Source organism: Centropristis striata, chromosome 1 (assembly GCF_030273125.1).
Source record: "Centropristis striata isolate RG_2023a ecotype Rhode Island chromosome 1, C.striata_1.0, whole genome shotgun sequence".
NCBI classification, from domain to species: domain Eukaryota; kingdom Metazoa; phylum Chordata; class Actinopteri; order Perciformes; family Serranidae; genus Centropristis; species Centropristis striata.
The window spans coordinates 12,581,533-12,609,314 of record NC_081517.1 but is presented as its reverse complement, the minus strand read 5'-3'; the positions used below and the strand labels follow the sequence as shown (position 1 = coordinate 12,609,314).

At 37.0% G+C, this 27,782-nt stretch overlaps 2 protein-coding genes across 4 annotated transcripts; one reads left to right on the top strand and one right to left on the bottom strand.

The window, feature by feature from the left end:
* Nucleotide 1: 1 nt before the first annotated feature.
* Nucleotides 2–5,805, bottom strand: LOC131970027 (F-box only protein 48). Of its 3 annotated transcripts, none has more exons than XM_059331298.1 (3): nucleotides 5,648–5,805; nucleotides 2,320–2,653; nucleotides 2–395 (listed from the first exon to the last, which is right to left on the bottom strand). In XM_059331298.1, the coding sequence occupies exons 2-3, from the start codon at nucleotides 2,623–2,625 to the stop codon at nucleotides 234–236; spliced, it is 468 nt and encodes a 155-aa protein (XP_059187281.1). In that variant the 5' UTR covers nucleotides 2,626–2,653; nucleotides 5,648–5,805; the 3' UTR covers nucleotides 2–233. The 3 variants fall into 3 exon arrangements, with proteins under 3 accessions (XP_059187281.1, XP_059187274.1, XP_059187266.1); XM_059331291.1 differs by lacking the exon at nucleotides 5,648–5,805 and adding an exon at nucleotides 4,946–5,036; XM_059331283.1 differs by lacking the exon at nucleotides 5,648–5,805 and adding an exon at nucleotides 4,084–4,164.
* On the top strand, nucleotides 5,455–27,131 carry aplf (aprataxin and PNKP like factor). Its single transcript, XM_059331263.1, has 11 exons — nucleotides 5,455–5,658; nucleotides 5,832–5,967; nucleotides 9,311–9,382; nucleotides 11,683–11,846; nucleotides 13,229–13,331; nucleotides 14,384–14,549; nucleotides 15,797–15,987; nucleotides 16,794–17,068; nucleotides 18,980–19,093; nucleotides 21,772–21,818; nucleotides 25,971–27,131. The coding sequence occupies exons 2-11, from the start codon at nucleotides 5,875–5,877 to the stop codon at nucleotides 26,174–26,176; spliced, it is 1,431 nt and encodes a 476-aa protein (XP_059187246.1). The 5' UTR covers nucleotides 5,455–5,658; nucleotides 5,832–5,874; the 3' UTR covers nucleotides 26,177–27,131.
* Nucleotides 27,132–27,782: the final 651 nt, after the last annotated feature.

The window sequence follows — 27,782 nt, the reverse complement described above, 5'->3', positions numbered from 1 at the left end:
ATGTGATTTATTACTCAGTCTTTATTTGTTTTTTACATCGAAGCAATAAAAACAGCTTAAATGTAACAAATACTTTCATTTTGCATTCCTCCATGATCCTGTTTTTTCTTTAAAAAATTACAAAAAAAAGAAAGATTATGTACAATTGTTTGTTCGCACAAAACACAAAAGTATAAAATATATATTAAAGTATTAAATGAGGTGCCGAGGTGCTGTGAATAAGAAGCCGTGGCTCATCTGTCGAGTTCGGCCTGCAGGATCTCTCCCCACGTCTCGGCGTCCAGTGGAGTCATGATGCGTCCGATCAGCTCCGCCGCAGAGCGAACATGGCTGAAGCTCCCGCTGAGCCAGGCGCTCTTCACACAGCTGCGAGGGTAGTTCTTCACCAGAGTCACCTGCAACAGGATCAATATCTTTATATTACATCAACTCACAACAACAACGTGGCATTAACTTGTTCTTCAGGGGGTGTTCTATCAACGTGGCTAAACAAACTGCGGCTTCATTGAAAAAGCCTGGTTAGAATGAACACCAACTTTCACTTCAGGCTAAAGCCGTTCCACTGACGCAGCTCAGCATGTCTAGTCAATGCTAACTCAACCCAGGCTATACAAGCAGGCATTGTGCACGAGTGCGGAGAATATAAGCAGCCTGTATCAATTGGTCTTGGAACAACCGGCAGTAGCCAATAATATGTCGCAAAAAGTGGTGAAAAGCAGCGCTGAAGGAGCTTTATGAAGAATATAATAATAAGTGACGGTCACAAAAAGAGGTGAAAAACGGCGATGATTTTTCCTCGGCGGCCAAGCAAACAATGCTGTTGGAGCAGTATGAAGAATATAAAGTGACGGTCACAATAACAGACAATACTACTGCCATTAACAGAGCCAGGGAGATGGCATGGTGAAACACTGCAGACTGATAAAATGCACGAGTAATTCAAGCTTACTTATTGTGTTTTTTGTAGTTGTTAATAAATTAACAATTAGATCACTAGATACAATAAGAGTGGTTATATTATCAGTAGGCTGGATAATAACAGCTGTATGTTCACAATTAGGTGTAGGCTAAGTTGGGAGAACTCCATCTAAAATGACTTTACTGTAAATTAGCCTATCTGGGCAAAGTAACCCTGTCCTATATTAATTATTCTGTTACATCTAAACAGTAGGAATCTGAACAGCTAAAAAAGGACTTGGACAGTAAAAACGTAATAATGTTTGGGCTGTATCTTCATTCTTCAGATTGTGTATAACCATGCACCTTGCTGCAGGACACAGCTGGAACAACTACAGCAGCAAGCAATGATGAAACTGAGAAATTAAATAATAATTGGCAAATACATAATCAGCTAAGTCTACTTTTTGACATGTTTTCTTTTACAGGATGTCAGCTCGATCTGGAAGCGTCATATGCTTATGGGAACTGAAAACCAAAAACTCTATTTGATGACAAAAAGCTAAAAATGTAATAAATCAAATTGGAGATAAAGAAACTAGAGAATGATGTCAGTATACATTTTACCACAGCAGAAGGTCCTAGTTTAGACTGCATTTAATGTGTCTTTTTGTCTTAACAGCTAGAACAAAATGCTTGAATAAAGGACTACTAAAAAGGGTTCACTCCAAAACAAAAGTTGCATGAATTAAACAACAGCTTGACTAAAATAGGTGTGTAAATTCATGCCTCATCACATTGTGAAGAAAAAGGTCTAAACCAGACTGTAACATAAAAAAACTAAGTCTAAAGTTTCCGCACGAACATGACAAAAGTGACGCAGGCGCAAACAGAAACGTGACACACTGACTTTTTGGGATTTTGTTTCCGCCCGTCGGGAATTATTTGACACACAGCTAAGGTTAGCTCGACAGTTAGCCTGCCCCGGAGCAGTTACCATGGTTACTGAGCGGCGAGTCACACAAGTGACTTCACTAATAACTTCACTTATCACTTAGCATCTCTCACTTAAATTAGTGAGACTTCATAATAAGCCAGGCTTTTCCTTAATTCTCATCGATGGTACACCCCTCTGAAGATTAATTTGAGCTACATGAAAATAAAAGTTTTGTGCTGATTTGAGAAGTAATAATAAAATGATCCTTCCTCATACTAGTTGAGTATCTGGAGGTAAAGTTGGAGATTTGTAGGTTAAGGTTATTTTTGCTACCATTGTCAATGTCTTGTACTATATTTTTGATTCATTCTGTAACTCATTTCATGAATCAAACAGTTTGTTTTCATGGAAAACAACACACACTTTAGAGCGCTAATGTTTATCTGGTGCTGCAGAAGCAGTTTGTTAGACTGAAGTGGACCCACCTTCCAGGACAGACCATGTCTCCGGTCTGTGTCCACCTCCCTCTGGCAGACGGCCCGGACCAGCAGACACTGCCTCCTCCACACCTGGTCGCTGCCCTCGATGATGTGGTGCCACAGCTTGCAGGTCTGTGCCGCGCTGCACAGACTCTCCGCGTCTAGCTCGCCGAAAATCCTCACACTCATCTCCGTTGGCAGAGTCTCCGCAAAGTTGTGAGGGTCGGGGGCATCGTGGGGGGACACCGGAGAGGGACGTTGTTTAGAGATGAGAGACACAGGCGACGTCCTGCTGAGGTCATGCTGCATCATAACTCAGGGTCCGACAGTGAGAGACAGCCTGGGAACACAGTCAGAGATGATGCTTGATACATGGAGCTCTTATTATTTTCTTTTAAATATTTCTACTTTTCTCCACATTTTTATTGTGCTTTTAGCTTACCATATGTGCCAATATTTATTTTATTTTGACTTCTTCTGTTTACTCTGCTTTGCTTATTTTTGTATCAAAAACATTTGATTCACATTTCAGGTGCTCAATATCACCTGAAAGAAAAAGGGATTTTTAAAAAATTGTTTGTTTTGTTGAGCAGCCAAGCTTGTGTTTTTACTATTATTTTTTTAATTTTTTTGTAGTAAACTATAATGGTGATTTCAGATATGAATAATGCATCATGTGCTATAAAATGTGTAGGGTATAAGATACAATAAAAAAAGGTAGAACTTGTCTTTGTTTTTGTTTGTTTACCATTGTACCCATCTCCTGTCTACCTGGAATCAGCACAAACATGACTAGAAGTGGGAATAGCTCAAACAAGTCTTTGTACAGAATAATACAGAAATCTTTCTTTCTCTAATATTTTTTCTAATTGGAATAAAATGGATTTATATAGTCAACACTTTCCAAGTGCCCACAAGTGTCACGAAAATTGAAAAAAAGTTTGCTCCACATATTCTACATATTATATAATTTACATTTTTACAATTGTTTTACATTGTTTATTATTAATATATGTTTTTTGTTTATTACTTGTTCTTTTGTTTACCGTTTGTAAAATGTGAAAAATGTTTGTGTGTGTGTGTGTGTGTGTTTATATATCTGCATTATGTATTGATATTTGAAGATACCTAGTACGAAATGAAACTATTTTTACGATGCCTACATTGTTTTGGACGTCACATTCGCTGAATTCTATCCTGACATTTTACAATTTTAAAATGTTCTTGTTTTTCTGCAAATAATTTAGCTTTATAGAATATAATACATATTAAGACGATTTATGCATAAGTGGAGATTATTCTTCAATTCGCATGCATCATAAATGTAATTTACATTGTGCGACGAAATATATACGAAATTAAACTATTAATATGCCTAATTTGTTTTGTTTGTATGTCACAACTGAGATTTCATCCATTTTCAGACCAATTTAAAACACAACATGACAGCAGTCGGTTTAAATTATCCTAATTTGTTGCCGTGTTAGGTTTGTGGATGAACCAAAGCTTTATTTTGCGCATTAAATTGTGAATTTTATTGTGAGTAAACCATGTTTTTCTGCAGCAGCATGTCACGTGGCACGAGTCTGCCCTCCGCCCCGGCTAACAGCTGCTAGCTCAGCGAGCTAACAGCGGCCCAAAGCCCTCCGGCCCGTCGCTGCTTTCAAGCCAAATACTTTGTTATTCTACAAAATCACTCTGAGACGTAATGTCTGTCTGCATGTTTTAGCCACAAGACGGTAATATTCTGTTAAAACAGGCGTTTCTTACCGGTGTTGGTGGCTCCGTGTCTCTCTGACAGCTGAAGGTTTAAATGTCTCAACGGCTGTTTACACACACACACACACACACACACACACATACGTCACTGTGTTTTTAATAAAGGGCGCATGCGCAAAAAGCGTCACACGCCCTGTGCCTGGCCCCACATTTGCCGAATTACACCCAGATATTTCACAATTAAAGATGTTCTTGTTTGTCTGCGATTATTTATGTTTATAGAATACATATTACCACGGTTTATGCATAAGTGGAGATCATTCTTTAATCCGGCATGTAGCATAAATACATTACGCGACTTTGACTGATCAAATTTACAATTTATTGGTCACACATTCGCGAATTCCATCCTGATATTTTACAATTTCAAAATGTTCTTGTTTTTCTGCAAACAATTTATGTTTATAGAATACATATTAAGACGATTTATGCACAAGTGGAGACTATTCTTCAATTCACATGCATCATAAATGTAATAAACATTGCATGACTTTAATTGATGACATTTACAATTTATTTTTCACACATTCGTCCAATTCAATCGTGATATTATTCCATGTAAATCATTCTTGTTTGTCTGCGAATTATTTATGTTTATAGAATACATATTAAGACGGTTTGTGCATAAGCAGAGATCATTATTTAATTCGGCATGCAGCATAAATGTAATATAGCTACATTCGCCGAATTAATCCTGATATTTTGCGATTTCAAGCAATCTTGTTTGTCTGAGAATAATTTGTTTCTACAATTAAGATGATTTATGGATAAATAGAGGTTATTCTGTAATTCGGCATGCAGCATGCATGCAAAATACATTGCGTGAGCTTAATTGATTAAATAAACAACTTACTGGTCACACATTCTCAGAATTCCATCTTGATAATAAATTGGGAAAATTCCCAATCGAATTTGGTAAATGTGTGAGTGACCAGAAATCTCACCCATCATAAACAATGCGCTGAGGGAGGTTAGTTGGCTAAACGAAGCCAAAAAGTTAATGTTTTTATTACTAAAGTATGGCAAATGTATGCCGTTTAAAAACAAATGTCTACTTATTCAAAAAATCGCCCTGTGACTCATTCTATAATGTGAAATAATTCCCTAAAAAGAAGAACTTGTTATATTTGTATAATTCCCGATGGAATTTGGTGAATGTGTGACCAGAACTGTAAGGCAGCAACACACGGCCATGGGTCATAAACAATGCACAGAGGGAGGTTAGTTTGCTAAACCAAGCCAAAAAGTATTTAAAAAAAAAAACTAAAATATGGAGAATGTATGCCGTATTAAAAACAAATGCATACTTATTCAAAAACCACCTTGTGATTCCTTCTATAATTTGGAAATAATTGCCCCAAAACAAGAACATTTAAAACTGTAAAAAATCCCGACAGAATTTGGTGAACCAAAAGAATCTTCAAGACGCTCCTAAAGCTGCGCCAGACGTCTACTGCGCAGGCTCCGCTGCATCCAGGAAGTTTTGAATCCTGTCGCTGACACGCTTTCAGGTTGTTTTTAATCCTGAAAGAAACATTTTTTAAATCAAGTTTACCTTCACATCAGGTAGGTAGAAGTAAAGGTGTATTGCTGCATGGCTCGTTGGTGCTTAGAAGGAGTAAAACAGTTTGAGAAGCTCGTTGAATTCTGACTTAATTCTGTTTTTAAGGACTCTGGAGCTTCGGGAACCACTTGTAATGAATGGTTTTGGCTTGTTTTGTTGTATTTTCTGCCTGTAGTGCTCCGGGGTGAAGTTGCCTTTCAGTCCCGCCCGCTGAACTCATGTCCGGCTTCGACCTGGTCCGGGTGGACGGCGGGGATCCGGTCCACCTGCCGCCCGGGGAGACGGTGCTGGGCCGGGGACCCGTCCTGGGAGTGAGTCCTCCTGATCCTCTTTATCTAGTTTTACTAGAATTACTCTTAAAAAATTACACATGAATAAACATCTCTGTGGTGGAAGTGCATTAACTCAAGTGCTGGACTTATAAGTATAATAGTGAGTTACTTTATTCCTATTTTATGTAACTTTATGCTTCTATTCCAAGACGTTACATTTTTGTATATATTTTTTCTATAGATGAATTAAAATGCTGCTGGCATAAATGCACCAATTTATATATATATATATATATATATATATATATATATATATATATATATATATATATATATATATATATATATATATATATATATATATATTGCTAAAAAAAATAAAGGGAACACTAAAAATAACACATCCTAGATCTGAATGGATAAAATATTCTCATTAAATACTTTGTTCTTCACATAACTGAATGTGCTGACAACAAAATCACACAAAAATTATCAATGGAAATCAAATTTAATAACCCATGGAGGTCTGGATTTGGAGTCACACTCAAAATTAAAGTGGAAAAACACTACAGGCTGATCCAACTTGATGTAATGTCCTTAAAACAAGTCAAAATGAGGCTCAGTAGTGTGTGTGGCCTCCACGTGCCTGTATGACCTCCCTACAACGCCTGGGCTGCTCCTGATGAGGTGGTGGATGGTCTCCTGAGGGATCTCCTCCCAAACCTGGACTAAAGCATCCGCCAACTCCTGGACAGTCTGTGGTGCAACGTGGCGTTGGTGGATGGAGCGAGACATGATGTCCCAGATGTGCTCAATTGGATTCAGGTCTGGGGAACGGGCGGGCCGGTCCATAGCATCAATGCCTTCGTCATGGACATATGCATTGTAAAATAAACAGTAAAAAGTCTAGTATACACAAACTATCTGTAAAAATAAAAAAAAGTACAAAAACAATGACATTTTTTGCGTAAAAAGTCATGTAAATTAAAGATAAAACAAAACAGTAAGGAGTTTGCCAGCAGAAGTTCCCAAACATTTACCATTAAATAAAACTATTTATCTTTAATTAATTAAAATGCTGCTGACATAAATGCACCAATAATATATATTAATACATATAAATATGTTGTAATGGTAGGAAAAAAAAGTTGAATTAAAAAAATAAAATGAATAAAAAAAACACTGGACATATGCATTAAAAAAACAGTAAAAAGTCTAGTATACACAAACTACCTGTAAAAATTAGCCTGGGTATACCCATACTGCCTTGCACGCTCGATTTCATTTCGAACTTGCAGGCAGTCTGGTATCTGTGGCCGTTTCTTAGCCCTGTTGTAGGGATCCAATCACAGAACGGGGAGGGACGGCAAGACGATGACGCGTACTACTCGGCAGACGGAAGCTTTTAGTTTTGTAGTTTTCTTACGGATCCAACATGGCTGCAGCAGACGTGAAGCTCTCTTTGGATCTCTCTGTAGACAGTGTTCTAGATAGTTTAGAACCAAAGTTTATTTTAAAAGAAGAACAACGTTTGACTTTACACTCCTGTTTCACCACGAAAAAGGATGTTTTTGCCTTGCTTCCGACAGGATTTGGCAAAAGCCTAATCTACCAACTAGCCCCGCTACCACTCACTACTTTAACGCCGGTGATCTCGATACGAGCCGGGGGACAGCGGAGCCGCCCAGAGACCCGCAGCAGCTCGTCTAGTGCCCATAAAATCAGTGGATGTGTGTGGCTGAATGACATGAGGGGGAAAAAGGCGTTAAAATAAAGAATCTTGCAGGAACCGAGAACTGGAGAAGCAAAGCAGCAAGCAACACTCTCTCACAGACACACACACATACACACACACACACACACACACACACACACACACACACTGCCGGTAGACTGTGAGCAGCGTTAGTTAGAGTTAGAACATGCTGCAGAAAAATGTTGCAGAAGCAGAATTGAGCATTTTAGTCTCAAAGTAGAGATGGGCTAGACTGGCTATGTAAACATCAATTTCTGTCGCTCTACATACGTCATCTGGTATAACTGATACGATAGACATTCGTAGAGCCCAATAAACGGCTCTGGAGGATCGTTAACCACACCTCCTCTACGGAAAAATGAATTGCTGGTGTCCAGACTATCATCATTTGTGATATAGTCTGGCGTTAGCCAGCCTATGTAAAAATAACAAAATGTACAAAAACAGTAAGGAGTTTGCCAGCAGTTTTTTTTTTTTTTTAATGTTTTGCAGCTCTAAACCTAAACATAGTGAGATCCTGTTACCCAATATATTTAACTGTTTCTGTGAATATTTCAGCAAATGCAAAGACCAAGAATTGGTCTAACAAATAAATAAAAAATATTTTTCTTTAACTGCAGCAGCGATGTCCCATTCATTCACATTGCCCAGAAATTATGACATTTATATTAATAAGGGGTTTGAATAAATCTGAATTAGATTTTGAATATGTTAAGTTATTGCAATATTTTTGATATTATTTTCACTATGTGCTTTACAGACAAACTGATAAATGTGCTTTAAAGACAAAGCCCGGCTGTTGTGTTTCCACAGAGCTGCAGTTCCTCCACTGAACCACCAGAGGGCGCTGTGACACCCATAACATGCATGTGTGTTTCTCTGACAGATGCTTTTCTTTCTACATTAGCCTGGTTTTACTTAAGCCGGTGCCACATGCAGGGAGTGTTTTAAAATATTATTGTGGATATCAAAAATGGCAAGAAAATCTGATTTAAAATACAGAATTAGGGATACAAATCTGCCATTTACAGCTAAAGTTTGAACATTTGTAGGTTTTTGTATAAACTCTGGTGTGTAAAAAGCAGCTTGTGTGTGTTACATCTTCATTTCTCACCAAAATTATTAGGATTTATCCTCTGAGGAGCAAAAATATCCCCCAAAAAAGAGTCATCCAGGTTTTTAGATGCTTAATTATGTGATGGGACGAGCTGGATGATTGTTCTGATGGTAGCAGAGGAGCAGAAGTCTGGGAAATTCTTTTCTACAATATAAATTAGAATAAAACATAAAACCTTTATTGTTTTAGCAAAAATGGGTGGAAAAGAAAGTGAAATACAGCGTAATTTATCACCAGAATAGGATCTTTAACTATATGAGATGTGATTATTGCCCTGGAATAATTGTTATTATTTGCACAGAATGAATGTAGCTGCTGCACGTTATTACACAGTTATTGCAGGTGACGAGTCGCTCAAAGCTTATTGCAGTTTAGTGTTTTCATGGCGCAGAGAAAGAAGATTATTCTGTATGAAAGTGTGTGAATCTGTCTTGTAGTTGTGCAGAAACTGATCTGTATTTATCTGTTTTTTAGCCTCTAAACATGTGTTTGTCCTCCTGCCGTCTCAGATCAGTGATAAGAGAGTGTCCAGGCATCACGGGCTGCTGGAGAACCTGAACGGACAGCTGCGTCTCAAACCGGTGCGTCCTCTCACCCTGAATGATCATCAAAAGTCTTTCTGAAGGTTTTTTAAAATGATTTTCCATGTCCGACCATCAGCCGAAGCTCAACATCACAAGTTGTGAGAGATGTGCTGGTGTAAGAAACCGTTGTTGTTTCTTTTAAGAGAATATATAAGATCAAGCTCAAAGGACAGAAAATTTTATCTGATCTCTACTTTGAGTGTTTAGTTCCTATCCACAAAAAAGTTGTACATTTTTTTGTAAAAAGTCATGTAAAACAATTGTAAAATTTGTAAAAAGAATTGTAAAAAGTCATGACATTTTTCTAAACAGTCATGGGAAATTCTTTAGTAAAAAATAATGTAAATGATAATAATTTAAAAAAACAGTAAGGAGTTTGCCAAGTTGCCAAGAAGTTCCCAAACATTTACCATTAAATAACAGTAAACAGATTAATGCATTAGAAATACAAATAATATAGAGTTAGAATCTGTACAAAAAATAATCAAAGACAAACAAAAACAAACAACAACAAAAAACAGTAAAAAGTCTCAACTCTGTCCCCAAACACAAACCATCAAATAACAATAATAACTGATAATTTATTTTAAAAAGACAGATAATAAACAGTAAATATCTGTTAAAATAAAAAATAAAAATAAAAACAACAAAAAGTGTAAAATTACAGTTTAAAAAAATAAAAAAATATATTACTGGTATAATAAATTATAATTATTTAAAAAAAAATCCCAAACACTTACCACCAAATAACAGCAAAAAAGTATTTAGTAAGTATATAATATATGTAAAAACAATTGTAAAAAATAAAAAGAAAATATTTATCTGTAGATACATTTTTTTTTTTTTTTTAACTTTTATATGACGGTAAGAATTCGGCATTTAGTTTTACATTAAATTTAAAGTTTTACAATAAAAATAATCTTTCATTTATCAATATGATGTGTATTATTTATAGAATTCACAGTAAGTTAACATTCAAGACCATTAAGCAATTAAATAATACTGTAAAATAATATTTTTTATTATATATTGATATTGATATATATTGATTTTTTTGTTCAATCAAGATAAACCCTGTAATTTTACAGTAAATTGATGGATTTTTTTTTTCAGTGTAGTTACAAAACAAGGTCACACGTTTATTTCCCCAGAGAATAAAAGTGTGTGTGTGTGTGTGTGTGTGTATGTGTGTGATTAACTGCTGAAAGCTCTGCGATCACTCCTCCCAACAAACACAGTCAATACTCTGATCTGTATCCCTTTTTGCAAGTCATCTGTCTGTCGTCAGTTTCATCGACTCGTTAATGCTTCAGCTCGCCTCCAAGAACAATAATTAACGCTTCACAGCCACAAATCTGCAAACATTTTTTAACTGTGAGGAGGAATCGATCCTATCGATGATGTGGCCTTTTGATCTCTTTTCTTCTCAGCCGAGTCAGTCAGCTGATGATCGCTGCACACTGTAAAGTGTCACAAATGTTGTAAAAAAAAAGAAGATAAAATTACCAAAAAAGGACACAATATTACCAAAAAGTCACAAAATGACCAAAAAAAGATGTAAAAATATCAAAAAAGACACAAAACTACCCGAAATATACAATAAAAGACCAAAAACAGACAAACTATAGAAAAGACATAAAAAAACACACAAAATATCCCCAAAAAAGTTAATTACCAAAAAGCAGTATTGTCATGTTTCCAGCCTCTCCTGTTCTCTCCTCTCTGCTCTGTGTAAACAGCCTCTTCTGTCCTCTCCTCTCTGCTCTGTGTAAACAGCCTCTCCTGTCCTCTCCTCTCTGCTCTGTGTAAACAGCCTCTCCTGTCCTCTCCTCTCTGCTCTGTGTAAACAGCCTCTCCTGTCCTCTCCTCTCTGCTCTGTGTAAACAGATTTTCAGTGAATATTTGTCACGTGACCGTTTGTCTCAGCAGAATCAATCATGTCTTCACAGTGTCTCTGAGGAGCAGAATTTAATGTTTTTAACAGGATCTGGTTAGTGCAAACTCTTTATTTTAATGACACATGGAGAAATAAGAGATTCTGACACAAATATCAACATTTTAACAAGTTTTGGTCACTTTTTATGAATGAAACGTTCAGAACTGATGATCCGTTCAAACTCTGACGATAACGTCTGTTTTTTCCAGTTTCTTTCTACCACAAACGGTGGATTTTTAGTGATTTTTTTCTAAAGAAAACAAACGTTTGGATGGTGTACAGCACAGGGATTATGCTAGGTTTGTATATTAATATTATTCTGGAGTTTCTCGGTTCATCCTGTTGTCGTTGTGATCTGCAGACCCACCTGAACCCATGCTTCGTCCAGTCGTCTCTGACCGCCGAGCCTCGCCCGCTGCAGAGAGACGCCTGGTTCCCTCTGCAGGACGGAGACCTGTTCTCTCTGCTGCCGGGGACCTTCGTGTTCAGGGTGGAGGCCGTGGGCGGAGAGGAGCGCACGCCCAGGTACAGAAACAAAAGCTCTTCTCTACTTGTTCACTCTTATTCACCGCTGAGAGAAGAGAAGAAGCTCTGCACGCTTGATCAGAGTCTAAAAATACGACGTAAAAATGACCAAAAAAGTACATATATAACTACAAAAAGACACTTAAAAAAAAAAGACACAAAATTACAAAAAAATAATTTTAAATGACCAACAAAGACACAAAATTACTAAAAAAAATAGACAAAAAATGGCAAAAAAAGATGAAAAATGACCAAAAAAAGGACGTGAACTGACCAAAAAACATACAAGATGTCTAAATAGAAGACATAAAATGACTAAAAAAGTTCATTAATAAACACAAAAAGACACAAAATTTGAAAAAAGACACAAAATTACAAAAAAAAGATGAAAAATTACCAAATTCTGTTTTCTCCACATATTGTTCAGAGAGCTGAAGTTATAAATCATGAGATGATCCAAATGTCTCTCAACTGATTCGCCGTCTTTCCCATTTTAAATTTCTCTGTTTGTATTTGTGGTTCGAGTTCTGAAGTCAAGAAGAAGAAGAAGCAAGTAAATAAATATGAGACTCAAACGCATAAAACATATAGTTTTGTATTTATGTTAAAAGATGTTTATCTTGCAGGACAAATTTTAGAAAATGTTCAGATAATGAAGTAATAATGTTGCAGACGTTAAATTCTCTGAATAAAATATATAAATTAAGAAAAATAACAGTTATTTGTTATTTGACGATTAATGTTTTGCAACTTTTGCTGACTGACTTTTTACTAAGTTATTGGACAGATAATTTCTTTAAAAATACAGATAATATGCAGTTAATATCTTTATTTATTTATTTCTGTATATTTATATATATATATATATATATACATACACAGTATATCTTTAGAATAACTAACATTTTTTTTACTTTAATATGACGATAATTGTTTGGAAACTTTTGTTGTCAGACCTTTTTTTTTTTTTTAACGGTCTTTCACATGAAATTTAAAGTTACTGTTTAATGTAAAGTTTACTGTTTTAATAGCTGTAATTTTGTGTCTTTAATCTGTGCAGAGCAGGCTGCTATGGTTAAGTGTTATCTGTTGACTCAATTAAAAGCCGACATCAGACGTCTGATCTTCCCTGTGAGTCAGCAGCGGGGCCATTGTGTTGCCTCTGGCTCTGTGTTTGAAGTTCACATCAAACAGAAGGAAGAGGACACTTGAGAAGATATTAAACCGGCTGAAGCATCATGTTAAATTCATGCTAGAATCACAGCAGCATTTTCATAATTATTTTTCTCCCAGAAGCTCTCTGTTTGCTGCCCAGGAGATTTAGGTATAAGAAGACTTCAGCTTCAAGTTTTCAGCATTGACGCGCATTAATGTTTCTGCAGAAACAGTCAGATGTTTGAAGAAGAAGAAGAGCTTAATGTTTCTGCAGAGCCGGAAGAGAAACCCTACAGCCAGCAGGAGGCAGAGGACTCCAGGTTACAAAAGGTTTGTTATAAAATCTGAAAAATCGTTTCCATCTCTTGTTCTGGAGCTGAAGTTAAACCATAAACCATGAGATGATCCAAATACATCTCAGCTTGGAATATAACAGAATTTATATATAAACACACCAACAAGTGTCACAAATGTTACAAAAACAACACAAATGACAAAAAAAGGAAGTGAAATGACCAAAAGCCGAAAAAAAGTACAATATTTTAAAAAGACACACAATTTAAAAAAAAGACACATTACTAAAAAAGGATTTAAAATGACCAAAAATAGACAAAATTACAAAAAAAAGACTTACAAACATACAAATGACAAAAAAACCCCCATTAATAAACACAAAAAGACATAAAATTATATAATTTAAAGTTTTACTGTTTAAATAGCGGTAATTTTGTGTTTTCTCTTGACATTTAACATCCTTTTTTGGTCATTTTACATCTTTCTTTGGTAATTTTGTTTACTGCACAAAGCTGAGAATACTTGCATACTTTTACTGCATGAAGCTGAAAATACTTGCATACCTTTACTGCATGAAGCTGAAAATACTTGCATACTTTTACTGCATGAAGCTGAAAATACTTGCATACTTTTACTGCATGAAACTGAGAATACTTGCATACTTTTACTGCATGAAGCTGAGAATACTTGCATACTTTTACTGCATGAAGCTGAGAATACTTGCATACTTTTACTGCATGAAGCTGAGAATACTTGCATACTTTTACTGCATGAAGTTGAGAATACTTGCATACTTTTACTGCATGAAACTGAGAATACTTGCATACTTTTACTGCATGAAGCTGAGAATACTTGCATACTTTTACTGCATGAAGCTGAGAATATTGGCATACTTTTAATGCACACAGCAGAGAATACTTGCATACTTTTACAGCATTAGGCTGAGAATACTTGCATACTTTTACTGCATGAAGCTGAGAATACTTGCATACTTTTACTGCATGAAGCTGAGAATACTTGCATACTTTTACTGCACTAAGCTGAGCATACTTGCACACTGCTGAGAAGAGTTTTCTGTCTCCTTTTAGGGAGACTCAACACAACCAGAAGAAGAAGAAGAAGAAGAAAAGGAGGAGCAGGACGCCCGCAGAGACGTCACCCCGCCTTCGGCCAAGAAAAGAGTTTTACCTGCGTGGATGATGACAGCTGCAGCTGCACAAAGTCCCTCCTCCTCCTCCGCCGCTGGCCCCAAAGGTACCGGACCATGTTTCTGTCCGCACTTGAAACTTTGTAAATATACACACTCTTTCTGAATTTTATTAATTCTGTTAAAACTTCGGTCCTTGCATGGGTCATCAGTTACGAAAGTTTCCGTTATAAAAAGTGACCAAAACTTGTTGATATTTGTGTCAGAATCTCATTTTTTCTACATGTGTCATTAAAATAAAGCGTTTGCACGAACCAGATCCTGTTAAAAACATTAAATTCAGCTCCTCAGAGACACTGTGAAGAGATGATTGATTCTGCTGAGACCAACGGTCACGTGACAAATATTCACTGAAAATCTGAGAGAGAGAGGACAGGAGAGGCTGTTTACACAGAGCAGAGAGGAGAGGACAGGAGAGGCTGGAAACATGACAGTATTATTTTTTGGTCATATTACATATTGTTTTTGGTCATTGAACAATTTTTTTTGTCTTTTTTGATATTTTTACATCATTTTTGTGGTTACTTTGTGACTTTTTTGTAAATTTTGTAATTGTTTTGGTAATTTTATGTTTTTAGTTACAACATTCAGGACACTTGTGGGCTCTTGGAAATGTGTTTATATATAAATTTAATTTTATTCCAATTTAAAAAAATAATAATTTATCAGAGAAAGTCATTCTAACTGTGTTATTCTGCACAAAGACATGTTTGAGTTGTTCCAACTTCTAGCCATGATTGTGCAGATTCCATAGAGCTGCGGGACTGATAGATGTATAGAGATTTTATATGTTGCAGTGAAATACAAGGACACAGAGAGGAAAATGTAGAAAGTGCAGAAAACTCCTTGAACCTGCTCGTTGGGGTTCAGAGGGTTAATCAGTAGAAGTATCAACGCGTTGTTTTCTCCGTACGTCAGGATGATCTTTGATAATATTTACTCTGAAGGAGAACGGACGTCTCCGCTCTCTGAGTTTAACTGGCAGAGTGGGCAGATGGAAAGGTTCCAGTTTCCTAAAAGAGAATATCTGAACAGAAAAAAACATGTTCAGAGTCCATCTGCTTTCCGTCACATCACCAGTCTGACTTCACTTAAATAAACATCCAGTGAAAAGTAATCAAGTACTTTTCTCAAGAGCTGTTTGATAATAACACTTCTGTACGATCAGTGCTGATACTTTCACTGCATGAAGCTGAGAATACTTTTCAATATTTAACAGATTTTTAATGATGAAATATTCCAGTTTTTGGTATCAAGTTGCCGTAGAATCGTCTGACATTTGTTTATGTTTCAGTTAAAGCAGCTGTGAAGAGAAATAATGGAGCTTCAACCAGCAGGAAGGGAGCGGCAGCCAAACAGGCCACGCCCACCAACACCTCCACACCTGAGAAGGCAAAGCTAAGTGAGGAGGAGAGGCCGAAGAAGAGGAGGAAGAAGATGAGTGAACAAGAAGAAGAAGAAGAAGAAGCAGCTCAGTCTAAAACAGTTGAGTTAGCAGCTTTGTTTTTACTGTTTTTTCCCCAACTACTCTACTTTGTATATGAAGTTGAGAATACTTGCATACTTTTAGTGCATGAAGCTGAGGATACTTGCATACTTTCGCTGCACTAAACTGAGAATACTTGCTTACTTTCACTGCACTTACCTGAGAATACTTGCATACTTTTATTGCATGAAGCTGAGAATACTTGCATACCTTTACTCCATGAAGCTGATAATTCTTGCATACTTTTAGTGCATGCAGCTGAGAATTCTTGCATACTTTTAGTGCATGAAGCTGAGAATTCTTGCATACTTTTACTGCACTAAAATGAGAATACTTGCATACTTTTACTGCACGAAGCTGAGAATACTTGCATACTTTTAGTGCACGAAGCTGAGAATACTTGCATACTTTTACTGCATGAAGCTGAGAATACTTGCATGCTTTTACTGCATGAAGCTGAGAATACTTGTATACTTTTACTGCACTAAACTGAGAATACTTGCATACTTTTTACTACATGAAGCTGAGAATACTTGCTTACTTTTACTGCATAAAGCTGAGAATACTTGCATACTTTAACTGCAGGAAGCTGAGAATATGTATTTACTTTTTACTGCACCAAGCCTGGAAAACCTCTGTACTTTTACCTTTTACTACGTGGATATTAAATGTTATATGATTTATAAAAAGGCCTCCTGTCAGTGTTTGTAGGACTGTTATATGACTGCATTTTTAACAAGTCTCTGAATGTCTTTATGGCATCTCTACAGACTATTAAATCTTCTTTTATCTGCCTGTTTGTCAGGATGTTCCCTCAGCTCTGCTGCAGGCTGCTTCTAAGCGCTCTGAGGTGAGTGACGAGTCGGACAGCCTGGAGGTAGACGAGGAGTGGCGAGGAGGAGAGACGTCCACTGCTGACTTAAACGCCACGACACAGACAAACAGAGTCATAAAAACTCCAAACGAGGACCAGAAGCAGAATAACGGACAGCAGCAGACTAAAGCATCTGAGTCTGTGAGCGGCTCGGCATCCAAACACCGAGTCAGAGCGACATGTCCGTACGGGAAGGACTGCTACAGGTAATGCTCGCCTGAGCACAAACACAAACGGAGCATAAAAGAAGAGAAAGTCCTGCCGCAGAGGCTTTTCTCTTTGATGTGGCTCCATTTCCCAACAGACCGGCTGAAGAGCACTCGAGCTGATAAACATGAAACGAGTCGAGAAGCTTCTCAGAGCGGCCGCCTCATGTCTCTCTGCTCTCAGCAGATATTACTTCTTAAGTTTGAGATAAAAGATGACTTCAAAGACTAGAAACTGTGACTGGCGGAGAATCAGAGAATCATCTCTGTGCTCAGAAAATTAGCAGTAAAAAACTCATTTATAGTGATTTTGACCTGAAACAAGGTTAGTTACTGAACCCAGCTTCAGCTTAAAGTGTCGAGTCAGCCAAACTACAAAACAACTTTTTTTCTGAAATACACCCCCTCCCCAGACTATATTCAGGGTTTAAGTATACTTAAATATACCTCTCTAGTCCAGATTATACCTCCTTGTGTTTTTCATAAATAAGGGAACTTCTCATCCAACCCTGGCGCCTTGCCGCTTTTTGACTACCTCGGCGACCTCTGCCAGGGATACTGATGAGTCTTCCCCCGAGTCTTCAGACTCTGCCTCTTCCATAGAGGACGTGTTGGCTGGATTAAGGAGTTCCTCAAAGTGCTCTTTCCACCGTCTGACGACATCCTTCCTGAGTCGCCTGACGGTTTTCCAGAACCTCTTTGAGGCCGACCAAAAGTCCTCCTCCATGGCCTCCCCGAGTTCCTCCCATACCCGAATTTTTGCTTCAGCAACAGCCGCAGCTGCAGCCCTTCTGGCCAAATGGTACCTCCCCGCTGCTTCCGGAGACCCCCCAGCCAGCCAAGACCGAAAGGCCTCCTTCTTCAGCTTGACGGCCTCCCTCACCGCTGGTGTCCACCAGCGTGTTCTTGGGTTGCCGCCACGACAAGCACCGACGGCCTTCAGGCCACAGCTCCTACCAGCCGCGTCAACAATTGAAGCTTTGAACATGGCCCATTCGGACTCCATGTCCCCAACCTCACTCGGGATGCTGGAGAAATTCTTCCGGAGGTGTGAGTTAAAGATCCCGCAGACAGGGGCCTCCGCTAGACGTTCCCAGTTCACCCTCACTATACGTTTGGGTTTTCCAGGTCTCTCCAGCAGCCTCCCCCGCCACCTGATCAAACTCACCACCAGGTGGTGATCAGTTGACAGCTCTGCTCCTCTCTTCACCCGAGTGTCCAGAACATGCGGCCGCAGATCTGATGATGCGATAATAAAATCGATCATCGATCTTTGGCCGAGAGTGCTCTGGTACCAGGTACAACTCTATGTTCGAACATGGTGTTTGTTATGGACAAACCGTGACTAGCACAGAAGTCCAATAACAAAACACCACTTGGGCAGGCCGTTCCTCCCAATCACCCCCCTCCAGGTACCATCATTGTTACCCACGTGAGCATTGAAGTCTCCCAGAAGAACTATAGAGTCTCCAGGCGGTACCCCTTCCAGGACACCACCCAGGGACTCCAAGAAGCTGCTGTTTGGTGCATTAATTATAAACTAGCCTGATAGATAAAATACAAATTGAGAAACTGGAGAAACATTAGGAAACAATGATCACAAAGTCACAATATCCGACCTTTACTTTTAGTCTGCACATACTTTTTACTACATGAAGCTGAGAATACTTGCATACTTTTACTGCCTGAAGATGAGAATAATTGTATACTTTTACTGCAATCCCGCCAGCAGGATTACCCAGCATGCACCATGTTGAAATGCCTTCAGCAGCTTTGTGTTCCTCACAGAAAGTGTTGCTGTGCTGTTGTTGAAACTTTTGACTTCAGTATAAATGTTCCAGAACAAACAAACTGTAATGATGAGATGTTCTGTGTGAGTCTCATCAGCTCCCTGTTTGTTTGTCTCTGAAGGAAAAACCCGGCACACTTCCAGGAGTGCAGTCACCCCGGAGACACCGACTACGAGGAGGAGGAAGAGGAGGAGGAGGAGCGACCCGAGTGTCCCTACGGCACGGACTGCTACAGGTCAGACACCACAGCCGCAGATGAAAGGCATGATGGGAAAGCTTCTCTGTTAATGACATGAAGCTACAAGATGCTCCTTGTTTTCTGAGCTTTGTTCTGAATCCTGCCAACAAGCCCAGGTTCTAATAGTATGCTTTCTTAAAAAAACAGACAAAAGAGGAAACACTGTAGAAAACTGGCACATGCATCGTCTCTTTATGTGCATTTAGTTGCAGATTAAACCTCTGAACCGCAAACCGTCAGAGTTAAAACTTGCCGACCGTCCTTGAACAGATCATCAGTTGCTAATGTTACCATTATAAAAAGTGACCAAAACTTGTGTTAAAATGTTGATATTTGTGTCAGAATCTCTTTATTCTCCATGTGTCATTTGAAATAGTGTTTGCACTAACCAGATCCTGTTAAAAACATTAAATTCTGCTCCTCAGAGACACTGTAAAGACATGATTGATTCTGCTGAGACCAACAGTCACGTGACAAATATTCACTGAAAATCTGTTTACACAGAACTGAGAGGAGAGGACAGGAGAGGCTTGAAACATGACAAGACTGAGAATATGAACAATATGTGGGGAAAAAAACTGTTTTTTCAACATTCAGGACACTTGGAAAAGTGTTTATGTACAGTAGTGTTCAATATAATAGCAGTCGAATGTGACTAACCAGCTTAATCCAGGTTTTTAGTATATTTTTTATTGCTACATGGCAAAAAAAGATACCAGTAGGTGCAGTAGATTCTCAGAAAAACAACAAGACCCAGCATTCGTGATATGCACGCTCTTAAGGATGTGCAATTGGGCAATTAGTTGAAAGGGGGGTGTTCAAAAAAATAGCAGTGTGGCATTCAATCGGTGAGGTCATCAATTTTGTGAAAAAACAGGTGGCCTCTATTTAAGGATGAAGCCAGCACTTGTTGAACATGCATTTCTCTTTAAAAGCCTGAGGAAAATGCGTCGTTCAAGACATAGTTCAGAAGAACAGCGTACTTTGATTAAAAAGTTGATTGCAGAGGGGAAAACTTATAAAGAGGTGCAAACAATTATAGGCTGTTCATCTAAAATGATCTCCAATGCTTTAAAATGGAGGGCAAAACCAGAGACATGTGGCAGAAAACGGAAGACAACCATCAAAATGGATGGAAGAATAATCAGAATGGCAAAGGCTCAGCCAATGATCAGCTCCAGGATGATCAAAGACAGTCTGGAGTTACCTGGAAGTGCTGTGACAGTTAGAAGACGTCTGTGTGAAGCTAATCTATTTACAAGAATCCCCCGCAAAGTCCCTCTGTTAAAAAAAAGGCATGTGCAGAAGAGATTACAATCTGCCAAAGAACACATCAACTGGCCTAAAGAGAAATGGAGGAACATTTTGTGGACTGATGAGAGTAAAATTGTTCTTTTTGGGTCCAAGGGCCGCAGACAGTTTGTGAGACGAGCCCCAAGCTCTGAATTCAAGCCTCAGTACACAGTGAAGACAGTGAAGCATCATGATATGGGCATGTTTCTCCTACTATGGTGTTGGGCCTATTTATCACATACCCCAGGGATCATGGATCAGTTTGCATATGTCAGAATACTTGAAGAGGTCATGTTGCCTTATGCTGAAGAGGACATGCCCTTGAAATGGGTGTTTCAACAAGACAATGACCCCAAACACACTAGTAAACCAGCAAAATCTTGGTTCCAAACCAACAACATTGATGTTATGGAATGGATCTTAAGCAAACACCTGTTTCTGAAGCAAAACAAAGAAATATAAATGAATTGTGGAATGTTGTTAGAGAATCTTGGAGTGGAATAACGGCTGAAAGGTGCCACAAGTTGGTTGACTCCATGCCACACAGATGTGAAGCAGTTATAAAAAACTGTGGTCATACAACTAAATATTAGTTTAGTGATTCACAGGATTGCTAAATCCTAGAAACAAAAAAGTTTGTACAAAATAGTTTTGAGTCTGTAAAGTCAACGGCAGACACTGCTATTTTTTTGAACACACCCCTTTCAACTAATTGCCCAATTGCACAGCCTTAAGAGCTGCATATCACGAATGCTGGGTCTTGTTGGTTTTCTGAGGATCTACTGCACCTACTGGTACCTTGTTTGCCATGTAGCAATAAAAAATATACTAAAAACCTGGAATAATCTGGTTAGTCACATTGGACTGCTATTATATTGAACACTACTGTATAAATTTAATTTCATTACAATTTAAAAAAATATATATCAGAAAAATTCCACTTCTTTTTTTCTGATTTCTGTCATTCTAACTGTGTTATTCTGCACAAAATTAGTTTGAGTTGTTCCCACTTCTAGCCATGATTTTGCTGATTCCATAGAGCTGCAGGAAACGGCTCATTGGAGTTCAGATTGTTATGAAGACTTTTATTTTCTATCTCTCTCTCTGCTGTCGGCCTTTAAATGCCCCCCAAAAACATCTTTCTCTCTTTTCTTTTCTCTCTTTTACAATCTATTTTGACAGAAATAATTTTTGCTAAAATGCACTTTTTATTGGATTCAGTCTCTTGTTCCCTTCTGGTTGTCTTTTATATTAAAAATAAAAACTGCATCCTTCAGTCTAACGTGTGTCACCTGAAAGTCACATTAATCTGATTTATTAATCTGATTTATGACTGGAAACAACAACCTTGTCTCTGACTTTGACTCTTTGTTCCCTGACAGGAAGAATCCACTTCACAGGAAAGAGTTCAGACACACCAAGAGGCCAGGTACCATGTTCCCTTCTTCATTTAGTTCAGTAAACATTATCAGCAGTTAATAATCAAAGAAATGTCTCTGCTCTCAACAAATACAAAACATTTTAATATCAGATATGTATCTTGATGTCAGTTTCTTTAACATGCAGGAAAAAGTCATTAACTCTGGTTTAATATACACATTTAATAAAGCCTTTTAAAATTTTCAGGATTCAATTCGAGGCTGGTAATTCTTTTAACATTTGCGGTTATTCTAATAAATGAAGCCAGGCTGCAATGTAAAAGCCTGAAAACTTTAAATTCATTGTAAAAAAAAAAAAAAGGTAAAAAAATGGTAAAAAGTTTTACAGACACTACTGTCCAATAACGGTAAACAACTTAAAAATACAGATAATAAACCATTAATATATGTATTTAAAAAGATAAAACATATATATAAACATATATACAAATATATGTGTGTGTGTGTGTGTGTGTGTGTGTGTGTAGAATAAAATAGTGTGTGTGTAAAATAAAAGTGTTTTTTACTTTAATATTACGGTTTGTCAGACTTTAGGGTTTTTACATTATTTTTTACATAAAATTTAAAAAATCTATAATATCCCATTATATTAATTAACAGATTTAAACTTTTAATTTTATGGTTAATATTTTAGCAATACTTGTAAAAAAATAATTGTAAAAAAAATAAAATAATTGCTTGATGAATGAAAGACTTAATCAAATATTTGAGACAAAAATAATTGTAAAAAAAAAAGCTAACAAATGATAAGGTCTGGCAGCAAAAGTTATGTCAAATAACAATTTACAGCTGTAAGTTATTCTACAGATAATTTCTTTAAAAGTACAGATAGTATACAATGTATATCTATTTAAATATACATATATATTTTGAATTGTTTTTTATTGTCAGAAAACAGAGTTTCCTTTATTTTACATCCAGAAGGATGAGTATTTTTTGTACATAGAATTCACTGTAATTTTACATTCAAGACCAATCAGTTTTAAATACTACTGTAAAAAATCTATAATATCCCACTACATTAATTTACAGATATAAACTTTTACTTTTATGCTTAATATTTGTAATTTAAAAAATTGTAACATTTTTTAAAATAAAAAGTCTGGCAGCAAAAGTTGCGGTCAAATAACAATAAGCAACTGTCGATTATACAAAAATAATTGTAAAAAAAAAAGCTAACAAATGATAAGGTCTGGCAGCAAAAGTTATGTCAAATAACAATTTACAGCTGTAAGTTATTCTACAGATAATTTCTTTAAAAGTACAGATAGTATACAATGTATATCTATTTAAATATACATATATATTTTGAATTGTTTTTTATTGTCAGAAAACAGAGTTTCCTTTATTTTACATCCAGAAGGATGAGTATTTTTTGTACATAGAATTCACTGTAATTTTACATTCAAGACCAATCAGTTTTAAATACTACTGTAAAAAATCTATAATATCCCACTACATTAATTTACAGATATAAACTTTTACTTTTATGCTTAATATTTGTAATTTAAAAAATTGTAACATTTTTTAAAATAAAAAGTCTGGCAGCAAAAGTTGCGGTCAAATAACAATAAGCAACTGTAAGTTAATTTACATATAGTTTCTTTAACAATACGGATAATAAACAGTTAATAATATGTATTTAAGAATATTTATTTCTGTAGAATAACTAAAGTTTTGGGGTTTTCTTTTACTTTAATATGACGGTAAGTGAATAATACTGTAAAAAACGTGACATCAGCTGTAAAAATGATTTTTAATGTTCAAACATGTATCTTTCAGCAGCTGGAGGTCTGAGGCATGAATGTTCTATTGTAATTTAATTGTAATTTTTCTTCTGTGGAAGCATCACACACACACACACACACACACACACACACACACACACACACACACACACACAGGATCTATAAACCTCTGGGGTCTTATTGATTCTGTAGTTAGCAGGTGGTCTGATGTGGTCTCTGCCCTTCAGGACATCAGAGTGAGAATGACCTCTGACCCTCGGCCCTCCTCTGTTTAATCACAAACCTCTTCACTATGATTAGAAATGTGTTTCCTTCCTCATCATTTACATTTTGATCTGTCGGTTGACATTTAGCTCCGGCACTTCGTTCACGGCTGGCTGATTTAAGACGCCGTGACGTGTTTCACTGACAGTCAGAGGACAGACGGTTCATTTCTTCCACTCTGCCGCCTCTGAAAGCAGCTTTCCTTTTAACCCTTAGAGGAGCGAAAATTATAGAAATACCAAACCATATTACAGTATAAAGCCGTTATTCCATCAGTGTTTGTTAATTATTATTATTATTATTATTATTATTATTATTATCTGGTTTTAAAAGTGATTTTTTAAAATTAAAATCTAGAAAGCAGTCAGAGAACACAAATCTCTTTCACTCTTAAATTTAACAAATAGAATATTTTAACCCTTTGAACCCCAACGAGCGGTTTCAGGGCATTTTTTGCTCTTATTTCACTGCAACATATAAAATCTCTATAAATCTATAAGTCCTGCAGCTCTATGGAATCAGCACAATCAGAACTGAAACTGAAACATGTCTTAGTGCAGAATAACACAGTTAGAATGACATAAATCAGAAAATAAGAGAATTTCGATTCTCTATCAACAATTTATATATTAACAATTTTTCAAGTGCCCACAAGTGTCCTGAATGTTGTAAAAAATATATATATAAAAATGACTAAAAATATTTTTTAAAAGACACAAAATGACCAGAAATATATGTAATATGACCAAAAACTAGTTTTCATACATTTTTGTACATATTGTACAGTATTGTCATGTTTCCAGCCTCTCCTGTCCTCTCCTCTCTGCTCTGTGTAAACAGATTTTCAGAATGAATATTTGTCACGTGACCGTTGGTCTCAGCAGAATCAATCATGTCTTCACAGTGTCTCTGAGGAGCAGAATCTAATGTTTTTAACAGGATCTAGTTAGTAAACGCTTTATTTTAAAGATTTGGTCACTTTTAATAATGGAATGCTTTGTGAATGATGATCCGTTCAAGGAGCCTCAGAAAGTTATAGGTTTTGCCAAATATGTCTTTTTTTAATAGGCCTTTCTTTTTATGGATATACCAACTTTTTCACCTTTGCCAAGCATAAAAACGAGTTTCCATTCAAGTAATTTTGTTTCATTTTGGTCACTTTTTCTTAACGAAAACTTTAGTAACCAATGATTCATTCAAGGACCGTCGGAAAGTTCAGACTGACAGTTTTTACACTTTCTTTCTAAGATAAATTGTGTGTTTTTGGCAATTTCCTTTTTAAAGAAAACTTTCTTTTCAAACCTGCCGCCAGGTTGAAATCTGCAACTATACACATAAAGACAAACAATCCTTGGATACATGTGCCAGTTTTTCTACAGTCATGGAAAAAAAATATTAACCACCCTTTTTCTTCAATTTCTTGTTCATTTTAATGCCTGGTACAACTAAAGGTACATTAGTTTGGACAAATATAATGATAACAACAAAAATAGCTGATAAGAGTTTAATTTAAGTGCTGATATCTAGACATTTTCCATGATTTTCTTGATAATAACCAAAATCATTATAAAAGGTTCAAATTTACAGGAAAAAAGTTTGTATTCGTAAAAAATGTTTACTTTTTTAAAAACTTTTTTTTTCTCTTAAATTTGGAAAAATGTTGACGACTGCAGCGCACCTCTAAAACTCCTTTTTTTTTTTTTTTTACTAAAAAAACATGACTCCTAATAACAAAATATGCCCACCAGAAAGATAAGGATCTCCTGAATGTGTGGATATAAGTTTCATGTCTAGTTAAAAAAATGTGAGCTACATCGTAGATTAGAAAACTGGCTTTTTCTGGTTCTTATAGAAATTTCTGGTCTCAGTTAACATTAGACTCTATGGAACAGTTGGTTGGAGTTGCTGTCACATTGAGGCGCGCTGAGCCAAATCTGTAAGTCCGACTGATTCCAGAGAATCTGGCAAAACAAATGTACCTTTAGTTGTACCAGGCATTAAAATGAACAAGAAAGGGTGGTCTAATAATTGTTTCCATGACTGTATAACTCTTCCTCCTGGCTTATGAGGTTCATCTCGTCCGTCTGTGACTCACTCTGGATTATTAACGTGCTGTCAATGCTTTTACAGCTCGCTCCACACGCACCGTCCCCAAAAAGACCGACGATGACGGCGAGGACGAGGACTCCGGGGACGAGGACAGCTTCATTAACGACGACAGCGAGGACGCGGGCGATGACTCGGACTACACCCCGCCCGCCTCAGACGACAGCGGGAAGGAGGACGTGTCCGGGCTGCAGAGGGAAGCCAAGGCCTTCATGAGGAGGAGGAAGTAGAGACGATTCTCTGTGCTGCTGTTTGTTTCAGACGCAGCAGATTAACAAGCTTCAATCAGCTGCAGCAGCAAAACACACTCAGGATGTTCAGTGTTCCAGGGCTGCAGTGAAGCGTCTTCACGGCTCTAAACTGAGCACAGGAAACTGTCAGTGAAGTCAATATTTCTTCCTCAAAACCTCAAATTTCAACTGCTTTAATTCTCTGCTCACAGCTTACTAAGAATCCATATGAATCAGCTTGGACATCGTGTGATCTGAGCTGACAGTAAGTCATGTTTACTTCCATAAAACAAAACTACATTTAAAACCAAATCCCCAAACAGGCACATGAATCATACAATTAAGAAGATCTCTTCAAATAAGCAAAGTGAGGCTCAGTTCCTGTAAATTTGCTCACTTTAGGTCTCTGATAATAACTTTTGCTCTTTATTTGTTTGACTGTTTTTTTTCTTACGTTGTTTAAATACATCTGATGGGAACAAAGTCTTCTGTTTCTGATTTCACTCATCAAACGTTGAACCAGCTGCACACCAAACTCTGAGCACTTTTCTTAGTATTTTTAGAAGAAAAGGAAAGATTTCACATTTATGTTTCAATTTATCAGCTGTTGAATTACATTTTGCATAAGTTTCTCCCCACATTATGACCTCAAATTTATCGAGAAAAAGTCTACGAGAAAAAAAGTTTACAAATTTTTTAAAAAGTTATAAATTTACGAGAAAAAAATCTCATATTTACAAGAAAGCAAATTATAAATTTGTAACTTTTTTCCGTAAATTTGTAAGATTGTGTGCTTTTTCTTGATTTTTTTTTAGTGAGGGAGAAATGACAAATGATAGTAAGTTTTTTATGCAGGACTTTTCCTGTAGTGGAGTAATTTCACAGTGTGGTATTAGTACTTTTACTGCAGTAAAGTAATCTGAATACTTCTTCCACCACTGGTACCCCCCCCCGCCCACACACACACACACACACACACACACACGCTCAATCTCTCTCTTTCACACACACTCCACGCACACACTCATAAACACACACACACACACACACACACACACACACACTGACCTGAGCCCTGACCGTCCCAGCAGCGATGTGGGATCTCATCTGTTTACTGACATCACGTGAAGTGTGTGTGTGTGTGTGTGTGTGTGTGTGTGTGTGTGTGTGTGTGTGTGTGACAGTGCATGTGCGTGCGTGCGTGCATGTTGTTTCTGCAGGCGTCGCCATGGAAATCTCAAACAACAGTGACGAGCAGTAATTCCGGCTGATTGGAGAAAATATGTTTTTCTTTATGAAAAGCACGACTCCAGCAGCTTCACACACAAAACTGAAGGAAATGTTCCTGCGGCAGGAGAGCACTCAGAGCTGCAGATATTAGTGTCTGTCCTGTAAATTTGCTCACTTTAGGTATCTGATAATAACTGTTGCTCTTTATTTGTTTGACTGTTTTTTTTCTTATGTTGTTTAAATACATCTGATGGAAACAAAGTCTTCTGTTTCTGATTTCACTCATCAAACGTTGAACCAGCTGCACACCAAACTCTGAGCACTTTTCTTAGTATTTTAGAAGAAAAACACAAAGATTTAACATTTGATCAATTAA

Excerpts from the sequence above, each read along its gene's own strand:
- LOC131970027 (XM_059331298.1), bottom strand. The coding sequence starts at position 2,625 with ATGATGCAGCATGACCTCAGCAGGACGTCGCCTGTGTCTCTCATCTCT. Across the intron at positions 396-2,319 it reads GACATGGTCTGTCCTGGAAG|GTGACTCTGGTGAAGAACTA; the intron begins GTGGGTCCACTT and ends ATCCTGTTGCAG.
- aplf (XM_059331263.1), top strand. The coding sequence starts at position 5,875 with ATGTCCGGCTTCGACCTGGTCCGGGTGGACGGCGGGGATCCGGTCCAC. Across the intron at positions 11,847-13,228 it reads GGAGAGGAGCGCACGCCCAG|AAACAGTCAGATGTTTGAAG; the intron begins GTACAGAAACAA and ends ATGTTTCTGCAG. Across the intron at positions 15,988-16,793 it reads AAGCAGCTCAGTCTAAAACA|GATGTTCCCTCAGCTCTGCT; the intron begins GTTGAGTTAGCA and ends CCTGTTTGTCAG.